General features: G+C 42.7%; 1 protein-coding gene across 2 annotated transcripts in view; it reads left to right on the forward strand.

The window, feature by feature from the left end:
• RPS6KA3 (ribosomal protein S6 kinase A3) overlaps nucleotides 1-16,109 on the forward strand; it is a 130,219-nt gene that overhangs the window by 84,324 nt on the left and 29,786 nt on the right. For both annotated transcript variants that reach the window (XM_044283968.1, XM_044283969.1), the window contains 4 exons: nucleotides 1,876-1,992; nucleotides 4,187-4,268; nucleotides 12,300-12,380; nucleotides 14,972-15,051. In XM_044283968.1, the coding sequence (XP_044139903.1) occupies nucleotides 1,876-1,992; nucleotides 4,187-4,268; nucleotides 12,300-12,380; nucleotides 14,972-15,051 (360 nt within the window). The remainder of the gene's footprint in view (nucleotides 1-1,875; nucleotides 1,993-4,186; nucleotides 4,269-12,299; nucleotides 12,381-14,971; nucleotides 15,052-16,109) is intronic.

Below are 16,109 nucleotides of genomic sequence, written 5' to 3' on the forward strand. Positions count from 1 at the left end.
TAATAGAAAGTGACCACATACTAAATAATTTTGTGCTTCATGAAAAAAAAGCATCAATACTGCCAATGAGACCACCTGGAATACAGCGTTCATTTCCAGACCTGCAATGGAGGAATTGCTGCCATGTGCCCTTGTACTGGTATCGGATTAGTTACCGGGGCCTCAAAGTCAGTATTACAAAGCTTTTAAAGGGCTGGTCAAGGCATACTTTCCTGGCCAGTCTGACAATGCCCGTGGAGATACACATCTGCATGCTGCTATCATGCACTGGTCCAAATTCTAAGGCCTCATTTATATATCTGTGACCGTTTGATGTAGGTGGAAAAACCCATCCCTGTGTCACCCGTGAAGATGCTCGTGAAGAATTTGCGCTTGGTTTCTGTTTCCATTTTTGTACTCCGTGTGTCGTCCATATTCCACGGACACTGCTCGGCTGAAAATTATTTTCCTGAGCATCTTCTACCAATGGTCCGTGAAACACTGGCAGAACACGGATGCCATCATGGACCAAAGTAATCTCAGTGATTTTTTTCCAGTGGCCTACAGTTAGTGGAAAACCACTGGTGTGTGAACAAACACATTCAAATCAAAGGTTATGTGTGCTGTCTGCGGAAAATGTGACATGTGAACGAGGCTTAATTAATGGGACCTGTTCACCATACCAAGCTGGACATCAAAAAAGTTGCCTTAAAGGGGTATTCCCATCTGAGACAATAAGGGCATATTGCCAGGACCACCTCTGGGACCCGCACCTACACTGGGAACGGAGTGGGGAAGGTGGTGGCCGGAGACCACCACCAAGTGCTCTCCCCATAGTTGTGAATGGGAGTGCACTGTGCTCGCGTTGCCACTGCTCCCATTCATTTCTATGTGGCCAATGGAAATAGCCGAGCCAGTGCTCGGCTATTTTCGGCGAACCCATGGAAATTTATGAAAGGCGGCTGCGCATGCGCAGTGTGACTTTCGGGGCTCCCACCCCTGGGATCCGCACCTATCAGGCAATGGGGGCATATCCTAGCAATATGTCCCCATTGTCTGAGATGGAAAAAACCCTTTAAGCCTCATTCACATGTCTGTGTTCCACAGACGTGTTCTGTACGTGGTCTCCCCGGACAGCACATGTACCCATTCATTTTAATGTGTGTATTCACTCATCAGTTTTTTACCACGGTCCGTGGGTCCATGTTTTTAGCACGGATGCTTGCTCTATTTTCTACGTGTTCACAGATCCATCACGCCTGTCTATTGGGCCCGTTTATTGGGCTGTGAATACCACAGATGCCATCCGTGTTTTATAGATCAACAGGAAGAGATGATTTGAAAATTATTCTTCAGCTTTGCAGTGTCAGTGAAGCATGGATGATCATTCACGGATTCATCACTGACCACCATTTCATGGATTTAAGCAAGGACACGGACGTGTGAATGAGGCTTTAGCAATTTGACGGCCCAGTGTGCAGTTGATGTAGGGCTCCATTCACACGTCTGTATAATGGGTCCGCACCCATTCTGCAAATTGCAGAACAGGTGCGGACCCGTTCATTCTCTATGGGGACGGAATGGATGCGCAGAGCACACTATGTGCTCTCTGCATTTCCGTAGCGCGCCCCCGCAATTGCAGACAAGAATAAGCAGTTCTATGGGGTTGCCGGCCAGGTGTATTGCGGATCCGCAATGCACTACGGACGTTTGAATGGACCCTTACAATATGACTTGGCAATTTATTGCACCACTGTATTCATGTTTTTTGATGATTTGGATGAATGCTAGCATTTCAAGATCGTTCACACAGTACACAGACTAGATATGCTATGTTTGTTTTTTGTTTTTGCTTAATCTGCGTTCTTCTGATTTTTATGGTTTTGGTATCCTTAGGATGAAGGAAGTATAAATGAAATTGCAATTACTCACCATGTTAAGGAAGGACACGAGAAAGCTGACCCCTCTCAGTTTGAGCTTCTCAAGGTACTTGGACAAGGCTCTTTCGGAAAGGTAAGTGTGACATTGCTATACGTCTGCTTTAAGGCTAGTTTCACACTAGCGTTCGGCTGTCCGCTCGTGAGCTCCGTTTGAAGGGGCTCACGAGCGGACCCGAACGCTTCCGTCCAGCCCTGATGCAGTCTGAATGGATGCGGATCCGCTCAGACTGCATCAGTCTGGCGGCGTTCAGCCTCCGCTCCGCTCAGCAGGCGGACACCTGAACGCTGCTTGCAGCGTTCGGGTGTCCGCCTGGCCGTGCGGATCCGTCCAGACTTACAATGTAAGTAAATGGGGACGGATCCGTTTGAAGATGCCACAATATGGCTCAATCTTCAAACGGATCCGTCCCCCATTGACTTTCAATGTAAAAGTCTGGACGGATCCGCTCAGGCTAATTTCACACTAGCTTTTTTTTGCCAATTTAATGCAGACGGATCCGATCGAACGCTAGTGTGAAAGTAGCCTAAAACTAAATGTTAATATTAGGTGGTACATAAAATCTGTACTAAAAGCTGATGGACTAGTGAGAAGAAAGTAGAGATGGGTTCCTATGGGTTTTCTTACCAGCAGACCCCAGACAACTAGAATTAGCCATCCATAGTTTATAAATGAGATGTAGATTATGAACTCGGGATCACTAAAGCCATGTGCAGCTTCCAGGCCTCTTTTCTAATGCTCCTGGCACTATACGTTTGCCCTTGACATAAGCAGAATGTAGAGACCAATGCAGGACCTCTGAAGATACACATGTGATGCTTTATGGGCGCTGCCATGTGATTATTTGTTACTGAGCATTTTTCTGCACTGGGCACACTGGTATGGGTGATTCCTGTACATGTTATTCCTGTGCAGAGAATACTATATCTGAAGGTGGCACCTCTGTGCGGATTCAAGGTGCGGCCCTTGTTTAGGAGAGTAAACTAGAACCACACCTAGTTAAAACAATTCAGGGATGTCATTGGCATCAGTATCGAGAGATCGTTCGCCCGACAGCTATTGGATGTGTATGGCTTTACATATGACAAATAAGCATTGACCTGTTTTTGTGTCGTCCTGCGGGGAAGTATATAAACTGTAAGGGCTTATTCACCACAAGTTCATCATTTGTGTCCGTGTTCTCCAGACAGCACGCGGACACATTAAATTCCACATGTGTATTCAGACGTCCGTGTTTTTACGCAGACCCATGGGTCTGCAGGAGGACGACACGTGCACTACAGGTTTGCATAGTGAATTCACATTTCTGTTAATTGGGTCCATAGAAACCACGGACAGTCCATGGATGCTATCCATGTGTGATCCATTGTTCAGCCATGCATAATTTACAGTTCAGATAAACAGCCTATTAATTCTGGCTTCAAAAGCTGCATCATAAAGGCTGAACGCGAGGCAGCACTTTTTGAAGCCAAAATTAGATATGGATCAAAACAGGAGAGAGAGCATTAAGGGCCGATAAATAGGTCCCCGCGTTTTGCAATCCACTAATTTTCACTTAAAAAACCTGAACATGTGGCAGCACCCGTACACCTCATCCGCTGAAATCCATACTGTATCTCGTGACTGCTAGTGGGGGCCCCAAGCGGAACCACCTCTGTTACATCCTTTTGTCCTAATAGGTCATATACCGTAGTTAGGGTTTGTGGGAACAACTTAAAGTATATCTGTCATTTAAAAAACAAATTCTACGAGGAAAACCGATCAGAACCAAAAGGGAACGGCATGAGGCGGAGCGCTTCTTTCCCTTCTTGGGGGGGGCTCAGCACCCATAACCCCCTGATCAAAACTTCTGACATGTAACTTTAACATGAAATGTTTATTTTTTTATTTTATTTTTTTAGATGATCGATCCACTTTAAGTGAGTAGTTCAGTGCGTCATCTGTTGGCGGTATATTTCCTGCAGGCACGCACAGAACAAATTGACCTTTGCCTCTGTAAGAAATGAAATGAGCTTTGGTTATGCAACTCAAGGAAATATATTAAAGTGAATTTGTGACCTATCAGGTTTGGCTCCTTGTACGTGCCTCCAGAAGAAGCATGACTGAAATGGACCATTTGCCTGCAAAAAAAAGTGTAGGCTTCAGCAAATAAAATAAGCCTAAATACTGCGCCTCTGCTCCCCCTAAGGACCGCTGTAATATTAGAAGATAAATCCATGCACTTTTCTGTTGACTTTTAATAACCAGAGTATCATATCTTTTAATCTAGGTATTTCTTGTGCGAAAAATCTCAGGAGACGATGCTGGGCAACTATATGCAATGAAAGTATTAAAAAAAGCCACACTTAAAGGTAAATGAAAGGAAATCTCATGTTTCAGTCCCAAAGTCTGACGGATGTGTTTATGTGGACTCCTGCAATTATGGTTTCATTTCATAATTAGCCAAAATGCTTAGAACCACTCTGTAATCACGTTACCACGGATTATTATATATGAAACGGTTGGAGCAATTGGACCTGAAGCCTAAACCCAGGTGTTCACTTTACCTAACGGGTATCATCCTAATCTGCCATACAGTATATGATGCGGTTATGTAGTATATATGGCATGCACATAAATAAGTTCATACACACAATGAATGAGCCAGAGATCTACTTTTATTGAGAGGAGGATTGTATAATATTTTCAATGTTACATAGCTTCTTAGATTGTTCTTTTCTCTTCTTGGTGTACCACTAACCTTACCACTTGCTAGAGGGGCGTTCATCATCTCCATAATGTTTCCCTCTGGATTCGCCAAGGCTTCTCAAACTTCTTCCACCGGGTTGTCTGTCTCTTGGACACAGTATAACATTAAAATCGTCACAAAAGCAGTTACGTTGCTTAACCAGTGTGACAAAGGCAGTATATGATTTCTACCAGAACTGCTACGTCAGCTGAACCACATCAACATCTAGAGGGGACACCTCACATTTTGAGAAGCCGTAATATAGAGCGAACTGTTAACTATATAAACAGAATCCAGAATGGTCTCCAGTCATGCTGGAAAATATAACGTGTAGTAATTTGGTTGCTGTATGGGGTGTTTTTATGTGATATGTCTCTGGGTGGATCCTCACATGTCTGTCGTAATCTCCAGGATGGTCTCCAAATATCTAATTCTCTAAAATGATTCATGGGCAAAATATTCTAAACAGTATTGCATTTAAAGGAAAGCAGTCATCACAACTGAGTGTAAATCAAGTATTTTATCAAGAAGCAGATAAACCACACTGCAATCTCATCACGTCGGTGCAGAACGCTCTTTGTCGTTATACTGTATATGTACAAGCTTACAGTAAATGACAGTTCACAAAGTGTTAGTCACCCATGGGGAAGTATCAAAGTCCAGTGGTAAATTTAGCTTAGTCTGTGTCATGGAGTGGAAGTCCACGTAGAGACGCTGCAGGAGTGGAGCGCTTGAGTAACCTGCTGTGTGACGTTTTGAGGGAAGTCTCTAAAATATTGCACAGGCGTGTGAACACTCTTTTACAAGGACCGATGGCCTGGGACAAATGTTTGGACCATTGTTGCCGTGTGTAGGCATGCTCCCGATCAGCCAGCAAAACATCCTTATCTGTCTTTATTTGGGCTTTTTTGTCAGATATCACAGTTGTGGACTCTGCAACATACAATAGAAAATCAGTGCATAGTTCTCTTGAGCTGCAGCCATGTCTTCTATCCCTACCTCCCCCCCCCCCCCTTCCCCTCTCTGATACTAGTGTACGTGAACCAGGAAGTATAGGAGGAGGAGCTGGGTTTAGTCTGGTTAGATTTTGTCTACTCGGCGAGAGTGGCCATTTTGTTGGAAGGAATCTCCTAGTTAGTAATAGTACAAAATAGACTTGGTAACAGTCTACCTGCTGTAGTACATACATAGCACCAGTCGTAGTACATACAGCTGAATAGCTGAGTTAACCAGTTTAGCAGTGATTCATTTCTCTCTTCACATCTGTACAGATTTGCCTTTCAGAAGCTTGGGGAGAATGTGAGGTATGCTGGAGATCAACCTACATATATAGGAGCAATGAGGGACTTGTCTGACTGCAAGTAATCTCAGAAAGAGGCGAGGACAAATTTTCCTTAGCAGATTTTTTCAGGGTTTAGTGGTCCTTTAACCCCTTAAGGACTCAGCCCTATTTCACCTTAAGGACTTGGCCATTTTTTGCAAATCTGACCAGTGTCACTTTAAGTGCTGATAACTTTAAAACGCTTTGACTTATCCAGGCCGTTCTGAGATTGTTTTTTCGTCACATATTGTACTTCATGACACTGCAAAAATTGGGTCAAAAAAGTTAATTTTTTTGGATAAAAAAATACCATATTTACCAAAAAGTTTGAAAAATTTGCAAATTTCAAAGTTTCAGTTTCTCTACTTCTGTAATACATAGCAATACCCCCAAAAATGTTGATGACTTTACATTCCCCATATGTCTACTTCATGTTTGCAGCATTTTGGGAATGATATTTTATTTTTTGGGGATGTTACAAGGCTTAGAAGTTTAGAAGCAAATCTTGAAATTTTTCAGAAATTTACAAAAACCCAATTTTTAGGGACCACTACAGGTCTGAAGTCACTTTGCGAGGCTTACATAATAGAAACTGCCCAAAAATGACCCCATTCTATAAACTACACCCCTCAAGGTATTCAAAACTGATTTTACAAACTTCGTTAACCCTTTAGGTGTTGCACAAGAGTTATTGGCAAATGGGGATGAAATTTGAGAATTTCATTTTTTTGCCTAATTTTCCATTTTAACCCATTTTTTCTACTAACAAAGCAAGGGTTAACAGTCAAACAAGACTTTATCTTTATTGCCCTGACTCTGCCGTTTACAGAAACACCCCATATGTGGCCGTAAACTACTGTACGGGCACACAGTAGGGCGTAGAGGGAAAGGTGCGCCGTATGGTTTTTGGAAGGCAGATTTTGCTGGACTGGTTTTTTGACACCATGTCCCATTTGAAGCCCCCTGATGCACCCCTAGAGTAGAAACTCCATAAAAGTGACCCCATCTAAGAAACTACACCCCTCAAGGTATTCAAAACTGATTTTACAAACTTTGTTAACCCTTTAGGTGTTGCACAAGATTTAATGGAAAATAGAGATACAATTTCAAAATTTCACTTTTTGGGCAGATTTTCCATTTTAATATTTTTTTTCCAGTTACAAAGCAAGGGTTAACAGCCAAAAAAAACTCATTATTTATGGCCCTGATTCTGTAGTTTACAGAAACACCCCATATGTGGTCGTAAACCGCTGTACGGGCACACGGCAGGGCGCAGAAGGAAAGTAAGGCCATACGGTTTTTGGAAGGTGTTTGGAAGGCAGATTTTGCTGGACTGGTTTTTTGACACCATGTCCCATTTGAAGCCCCCCTGATGCACCCCTAGAGTAGAAACTCCATAAAAGTGACCCCATCTAAGAAACTACACCCCTCAAGGTATTCAAAACTGATTTTACAAACTTTGTTAACCCTTTAGGTGTTGCACAAGATTTAATGGAAAATAGAGATACAATTTCAAAATTTCACTTTTTTGGCAGATTTTCCATTTTAATATTTTTTTTCCAGTTACAAAGCAAGGGTTAACAGCCAAAAAAAACTCATTATTTATGGCCCTGATTCTGTAGTTTACAGAAACACCCCATATGTGGTCGTAAACCGCTGTACGGGCACACGGCAGGGCGCAGAAGGAAAGGAATGCCATACGGTTTTTGGAAGGCAGATTTTGCTGGACTGGTTTTTTGACACCATGTCCCATTTGAAGCCCCCCTGATGCACCCCTAGAGTAGAAACTCCATAAAAGTGACCCCATTTTAGAAACTACGGGATAGGGTGGCAGTTTTGTTGGTACTAGTTTAGGGTACATATGATTTTTGATTGCTCTATATTACACTTTTTTGTGCGGCAAGGTAACAAGAAATAGATTTTTTGGCACCTTTTTATTTTTTGTTATTTACAAAATTCATCTGACAGGTTAGATCATGTGGTATTTTTATAGAGCAGGTTGTCACGGACGTGGCGATACCTAATATGTATACAATTTTTTTTATTTATGTAAGTTTTACACAATGATTTCATTTTTAAAACAAAAAAAATGTTTTAGTGTCTCCATAGTCTAAGAGCCATAGTTTTTTCAGTTTTTGGGCAATTATCTTAAGTAGGGTCTCATTTTTTGCGGGATGAGATGACTGTTTGATTGACACTATTTTGGGGTGCATATGACTTTTTGATCGCTTGCTATTACACTTTTTGTGATGTAAGATGGCAAAAAATGGCTTTTTTTACACCGTTTTTATTTTTATTTTTTTACGGTGGTCATCTGAGGGGTTAGGTCATGTGATATTTTTATAGAGCTGGTCGATACGGACGCGTCGATACCTAATATGTATACTTTTTTTTTTTTTAAGTTTTACACAATGATTTCATTTTTGTAACAAAAAAAATCATGTTTTAGTGTTTCCATAGTCTAAGAGCCATAGTTTTTTCAGTTTTTGGGCGATTATCTTGGGTAGGGTATGATTTTTGCGGGATGAGATGACGGTTTGATTGGTACTATTTTGGCGTAAATGCGACTTTTTTGATCACTTTTATTACCTTTTTTGGGAAGTAAGGTGGGCAAAATTTCAATTTTCTCATAGTTTTTTATTTTTATTTTTTATGGCGTTCACCGTGCGGGGAAAGTAACATGACCGTTTTATAGATCAGGTCGTTACGGACGCGGCGATACCTAATATGTGTAGTGTATTTTTTATTTTATTTTTTTATTCAGTGATAAATGTTTTTTTTTTTATCTTAACTTTTTTCACTTTTTTTTTTACATTTTTTTTGACCCAGACCCACTTGGTTCTTGAAGATCCAGTGGGTCTGATGTCTGTATAATACAGTACTGTACAATATATATTGTACTGTACTGTATTTTACTTACCACTTTGTCTGAACAGATCTCTGCTTTCAGCACAGATCTGTTCAGCACCATGGACAGCAGGATGCCTGAGAAGGCGTCCTGTTGCCATGGGAAACTTCCCCGTCTGCTCAGTAGTGTTCAGAACTTCGCAGACGGGGAAGGGTAAGGACGGGGCTTGGGGGGGCTGCCTGGGAGCTCTCTCCCTCTCCCATCGGGGGGCTGCAAAGGCACAGCAGCCCCCCGATGGGAGAGGGAGGGAGCTCCCTGACCTGTTAACCTTTTCCATACAGCGGTCCGTACGGACCGCTGTATGGAAAGGGTTAAACGGCTGACATCGCATCACCGATGTCAGCCGTTTATACCAGGGTGCCAGCAATGTGCTGGCACCCTGGTATACCCACTAGAAGCCAACGATTATTCAAGGGGAGGCGGGCGGGGGATCGTGATCCCGCCTCCCGCACCTCCCGCACCGCCTGAGACACCCCCCCTGCACCACCCGCCCACATAATATCATTCAGGGGTGCAGGGGGGGTTAATAAAAACTTAATTTCTGGCATTTTAACTGAATTGACCTGCGGTTTGCTGCGATCGCCGATACGGGGGGGGTCACATGACCCCCCTCGGCGTTGTGACAGGATGCCGGCTGAATGATTTCAGCCGAAATCCCGTTCGGATTAACCCCCGGGGCGCCGCAATCTTATTTTAAACTCATGACGTACCGGTACGTCATGGGTCCTTAAGGACTCGGGAACCATGCCGTACCGATACGTCCTAAGTCCTTAAGGGGTTAAAGAAGCACTTCCACAGAAATGTTTATTCTGTCATGTTAGAAGGCAATATGATGTAATCAGTAGTGAAGGTACTTTTCATACTAATGACTGTGTATTTGTGAGTTATAACCTCACTTGTGAGCCTCAGCTGTGTCATGTGACCAGTACTCTGATCTCCAACTGACACAGGACAGGAAGTCTGTTAGTTCTTTAGTCATTCCTATGAGACTGACATTGAGGCTCCAATAGAAATACATAGAGAAACTGACTTTCTGTACATACATAAGATGCTGTGTTATTTGGAGAGGCAGAGTGCTGGTCACATGACTGCTGCGGATCAGAAGGGAGGTGATAACTCACAAATACCGACACTGGTAAGAATTTGCATGATGTACCTTTCTAACAGGTCAGAGAATAAAACATTTTAATGGGAGTTCTTTAAGTTAGAAAAAGCAGAGATATAAATGTATAAAATACTTGTTATACTGAATATCAATCTGCTCAGCTCCTCATCTTCTGTAACATGCCACCTGCAGATTGCACTGCAATTTGTGGCGATAAGTCCTCTTTAATAAGCACAGATACTGTATGGTTGATCAGCACTCGTTAGCGGACAGAAAATCTGACCATTTTAAAAGGGCCTCGCTTGCTCGTTGCAGAAGAGTATTTTTCTGAAACGATTATGTGCCGAGCATTGTCTGGAAGCTGACTCTTGTACTGTGCTGATGTTGCGTGTGCACAATTTCAGATTTATCAGCCCTTGAAGCAATACTAGAAGTTTCACCCATGAATGCTAATGAATTGTCAATAAAGGAAGTGTGCTATGCAGCCTGGCCAACTGTAATGGACTGAGTGTAGATACAGAGAGGAGTCAGAAATTGCAGCATAGTAAAGATGGTTCAGAGAAAAAGCTAAAAATGTGCTTCTTCTAGCATGGTAAGGAATATTTGTGATTGGTTGACTTGGCCAAACATGTAACTTGGAGATTGTAATCCTGTATTCATACCAGTGCTGTAGTTTACATTTATGATCTGCTATATTAGCGCAGAAGGAGCTAACCAGATTGATTTATAGTCTTGTGGGAAAAGATTCACTTAAAGGTTTTGTTCACCCCTTGTGGATGTTTGCTGCAGACCCCCCCCCCCCCCCCCCCGCATGGCCAGACTCACATTGATAATCATACTTACCTGATCCCCACAGTGACGCCGCGATTGGGTGACCTGTCACTGCTGCAGCCAGTCTTTGGCTGCAGTCGTGACGTGACCAGCATGAAACAGGATGTTGACACGGGCAGACCAGGTGCCTGCAGAGCCAGAACCCAGCAGCGAGGAATCGGGTAGGTATGGCTACCAGCCTGGGTCCAGGCACGCTCTGCCGTCTGTAGAAAATGTCCCCAGGGGTGAACAACCTCTTTAAACTTGTCATTTATTGATTTGGAACCTTTTACCCAGTGATTGACCATCACATAGTGTTAGCTGTCAATCACTGATGACCCCGCCCACATGACACCCAAGCTCAGAATGAGTAGAGATTTCAATGAATAAAAGGTGCAAGGTATATTAAATCTTTTCCCAAAAAAACTCCATCATTCTGCTCAGCTCCTCCTGCCCTCAGGTTGCACTACATTTTCATGGTGACAGGTTCCCTTTAAGACCTCAAGTTCTCTATTGAGGTCTGTGAACTTATTTATCATCAACTAACAGTCAGTCAGATTTTCAGTTTAAATCTGGGTAGTATAGACCTATTTGGGGTCATTTATCAAACTGGTGTAAATTACAACTCGCTTAGCTGCCCGTAGCAACCAGATTCCACCTTTCATTTTTGACAGCTCCTATGGGCAACTAAGCCAGGTGTTCTTTACACCAATTGGATAAATGACCCCAATAGTGTTTTGTCCACCCCAAGAGGAATCTCAAACTTTTTTTATTGTATTATTCACAGTAAGGCTACTTTCATACTGGCGTTTCTGGGTCCGCTTGTGAGATCCGTTTCAAGGCTCTCACAAGCGGCCCAAAGCGGATCAGTTTAGCCCCAATGCATTCTGAATGGATAAGGATCCGCTCAGAATGCCTCAGTTTGCCTCCGTTCAGCCTCCATTCCGCTCTGGAGGCGGACACCAAAACGTTGCTTGCAGCGGAGCTAAACGGATCCGTCCTGACTTATAATGTAAGTCAATGGGGGCAGATCCGCCACCTATTGACTTTTAGTGTAAGTCAAAACGGATCCGTTTGCATTATCATGAACAAAATGCAAATGTTCATGGTAATGCAAACGGATCCGTTCTGAACAGATACAAGTGTTTGCATTGTTGGCGCGGGTCCGTCTGTGCAGATACAAGACGGATCCGCACCTAACGTAGCTGTGAAAGTAGCCTAAGAATTTTTTATTTATTTATTTTTTATAAACTTGCCGCCCCCTCATCCTACTACATAAACAAAATTTGGAGATCTGTTTCGGGGGGGGGGGGGGGGGGGGGGGGGGGGGTTTAGCAGGTTTGTCATTTAATTGGCATCTGACCAACCAGAGCACAAAGCGTGCCCGTGCCCTCTGAGAAGACCGAAGGTGATCTATACTAGACGACATGTAATGCGTGAGGATTTCTGGGTGGAATAGTGGAGATAGCTTTCAAACTTTAAAGCTATTTTTTTATTTTTTCATCTGCAGTTCGAGATCGTGTCAGAACAAAAATGGAGCGTGATATTTTAGTGGAAGTTAATCATCCGTTTATTGTCAAATTGCACTATGGTGAGTAATAGATTTCTGACGGCTGATAGAATGGCGCCAGCTGGTAGAATGTCACATCTTACTCTCACGTAATTCCTCTGCTGCTTGTTAACGCTTACACTCTATGCAAATGTTAAAATGACTATTAGCCCACAGGAACATGTTCATTCTGGCTGAGATTTACTTTTTTCTGTTTTTATTAAAGCAAACATAATTTTACTAAACTTTGTATGCCTCGCTCCTTGTCATGGCTTTGAACTCTTCTTGGATTTTACACGTTTGCCACTTCAGTGCTGAGTGAACGCTGTGCCGAAAGTAGAAACCTATGCAGCGTCTATTTCCCTTCAGATCTTTATAACTACGGTCTTATGCAGATGGTACTTTGCATAAAATATAATTTACATGTTTATTTTATTGCTTGTTTGCAAACTGAAAGCCACGCACCACATTAAACCAAAAAGATGTGCTTGGTATATGACAATATAAGACATTTTGCCATTTGTGTAGTTTACATAAAGAGGACCTGTCCCCTCTCCTGACATGTCTGGTTTAGTAACTACTTGCATTCCCCATGTAATAACAGATCTGGAGCATCTATTCTTTTATTTTTTTATTAAGAATTTCTAAACTTTACAAAGTTATTCATGAGAAAAAAAAGACAATACAATATAATCACATAATACAACAAAAGAAAAATAGTCCCAGTGGGAAACAGAAAATCAGGCAAGAAGGAAAAGGGAAAAAAAAAAAAGGAAGATCATCCGTTATCTTATACGTTATATTGTATCTTGGGTTTATTCTCCAGCCAAATCTTCTATTTAAACAACCTACAATGAGCTCACCAGATTACTAACCATCAGAGTCCATTGGCATATATAGACCAAACAACCCTCACAAAAACCCATATAAAATATATATCTCTATATTAATATGTCCTTTATGTTGATCTATATATAATAGAGCATGTGCAAAAATACTTGAGTATCTCTATCTGTGTATTGCGTTTAAATCTGCCATTTATTCTGTAAATCTTTTACGGGAAATATAATATTTTTATCCATATCTATCTCTAGCTGATAACTGTTAACCCTCCATATTATATGGGTCATCCAAGTTCTCAAACAGCCCCCCCATGTGCCGGGCCCCTCACAGGTAATATCTTACCCCGTTCCCTGTCCCGCTCCTGGTCCCCGCACCGCTGCTGCTTCTCCCTGTACATGGATGAAAACATCCGGGAAGTGGCATCGCGGGTGACGCTAGGGAGGCTCATCCCCGCCTGCCATTGGATGTTTTAATCCATGTACAGGAAGAAGCAGCAGTGGTGGTGCGGGCACCAGGAGCGACGCCGGGTAAGTATATTACCTGTGAGGGGGCTGTTGGAGAACTTGGATAACCCCTTTAACTCCTCTAGTGATGAGATTTGGTCGTTCTTTTCTTTATTTACTACCGTTTTTTTTTTTTCTTAAATATATCAAAACATTGCAAAGTTATTCACGAGCATCTATTCTTATGACGTTATGTTGTGCCATTCCCCTATTAGTCCTTCTAGAAGTTATGAATGAATTGCTAACAGTTTGCAGTCGAGGTCCAGCTGGGTGTTACCAGTTGGTAGTGTGTCACTGCACAATCTGACACTATCTAGTCTGTGCTGCCAGTGTCACACTATGCAGGGACACCCCCACAACTGTAAAAACACACAGATGGACCTTCACTGCAGATAATTAATTTACTGTATAGACTTCTATCAGGAAAAATGGCACAACATGGAGCCATAAGAATAGATGCTCCAGAATCGTTATTTCATGGGGGATGCAGCTAGTTGCTAAAACAGACATGTCAGGAGAGTTGGTAGGTCCTATTTAGAGAGGTCCGGTCAGCTCTTCTGACATGTTCATTTCAGTAAATGCTTAACCATTCTGATCATCCTTTGCGTTCCAAGAGGGACCCGACAGGGGCCGGGCCTCTAATGAACCTTTACAAGTAGCCATTTTGCATGGCAGGGGGATATGCCACAAAAAGTTTCACCCATTCATAGGATAGGTGATAAATATTAGACGATGGGGGTTCACTCACTGAAACCCCCAGCAATCCCATGAACAGGGTGTCCCTGAACAGAGCTCTAGTGAATGTGTCGGCCCACCACTCCATTCACTTCTATGTCCCATAGAAATTGAGTGGAGTGACATATACACCACCACTGCCTTCAGAGGGGGTGCTCAGGGACCCCTCATGCTTGTGTTTGCTGGGTGTCCCAGCAGTCGGACCCCCACAATGACATTTAGTAGATAGATTCTGATTGTTTCCATTAGGGGCCTCCATTGTAGATTCCATCACGTTTGACAGAAAAAGTTGCGTGCAGCTTTTTTCCCGGTAAAACAGACAGTGTTGAAACCAAAGAGACCCCTGGTTTTGGTCAGTGGGGCCCCTCGCGCGCCATCACAGCTTAAATTCAGTTTTTCTGTTTCTTTGACAACAGAAAAATGGATTCGACAATGCAGATGTGAACTCTTCTTCCCGTAAAGATATTAGTGATATAGTTCTGAAATGATTGTGTGCAATTACAGAAAGCATTTTGCAGCCCCTAAAGTGTTAATTCTGATCTGTCATTTCAGCTTTCCAAACTGAAGGCAAACTATACCTAATTCTGGATTTTCTCAGGGGTGGGGATTTGTTTACACGCTTATCCAAAGAGGTAATATTGGAGTGTTTGCATCCCTTTGGGTTTTTTTGTTTGTTTTCTTTGTATGCCTTATACACAATGAGAAAATTGGTGTAAATGGAATTCTTGCTTTAAAAAAAAAACATGAAAACTATAAATAATTTTGTACTAAAATGTCATGGTTGTTAATATTTCCCTCGTAGCAACCACAGCTGAATAAATATACTGTAGCTATCCAAACTGAATGGTGTTCCTTACCAGGGACTCGCTAGGACAGGATGCACATAATGGAGGAGTTTCATAAACCAGTGGGCAACTAACAGTCAAACAGAATTGAAGGGCAGCTGTAACACCGGCAGGCACGGATGCCAGAATGCTCACCTCTCCATCTGCTTGGGATCTCCAGCAGTCCGTACCTGCCAGCATCTCTCTGCTTCTTCCCGGTGGGCTTGCCACCAGAGTAGTAGTTGTCTCCCTGTCCACTCCACGCTGGAATTGCGGACTCTCTCTTCCTGCCTGTAGTTCCTTAGCTTTTTACACCCTGAAAAAGTGTTTCATAAGGTCCATTTAGATGTTCTGAGTGAGCAGCCAATTATCGGGAAGGAATGTGGCGGTAACAGATGTGTTTACATGCCGCAATTGCCTCCACAGTATGAGGATGACCAATGACTACTGCAGTCACTCATCTTCATGCAGAATCGTTTCTGGGCAGCAGATCACTGTTCACACAGCTCGATCTGCTGCCCATAAACAATGATTTTATGCGCTGCATAAATGATTTCACCCAATGAACGAGCATTTTGCTCGTTCATCGGGTGATTGGCGGCACCTTTACATGGGCTGATTATCGTGGGCAATTCTTCATACAATGTTCGCTCCCGATAATCGGCCCAACAGTAGTCTGTTGTAGATGCTCCTTTACTATCTTATCATCTTTGCCTAACTAATGTATTGTTCCTGTTCTGCCTGACGTGACCTCTGCCTGTTTTATAATGACCCTGTACTGCTTGCCTCGACGGATTGAACAAATGCATGCCCTGACCTTGGCTTGGTTTATTGACTATTATTCTGCCTGTCCATTCATTGCCATG

Source organism: Bufo gargarizans, chromosome 3 (genome assembly GCF_014858855.1).
Source record: "Bufo gargarizans isolate SCDJY-AF-19 chromosome 3, ASM1485885v1, whole genome shotgun sequence".
Taxonomy (NCBI): domain Eukaryota; kingdom Metazoa; phylum Chordata; class Amphibia; order Anura; family Bufonidae; genus Bufo; species Bufo gargarizans.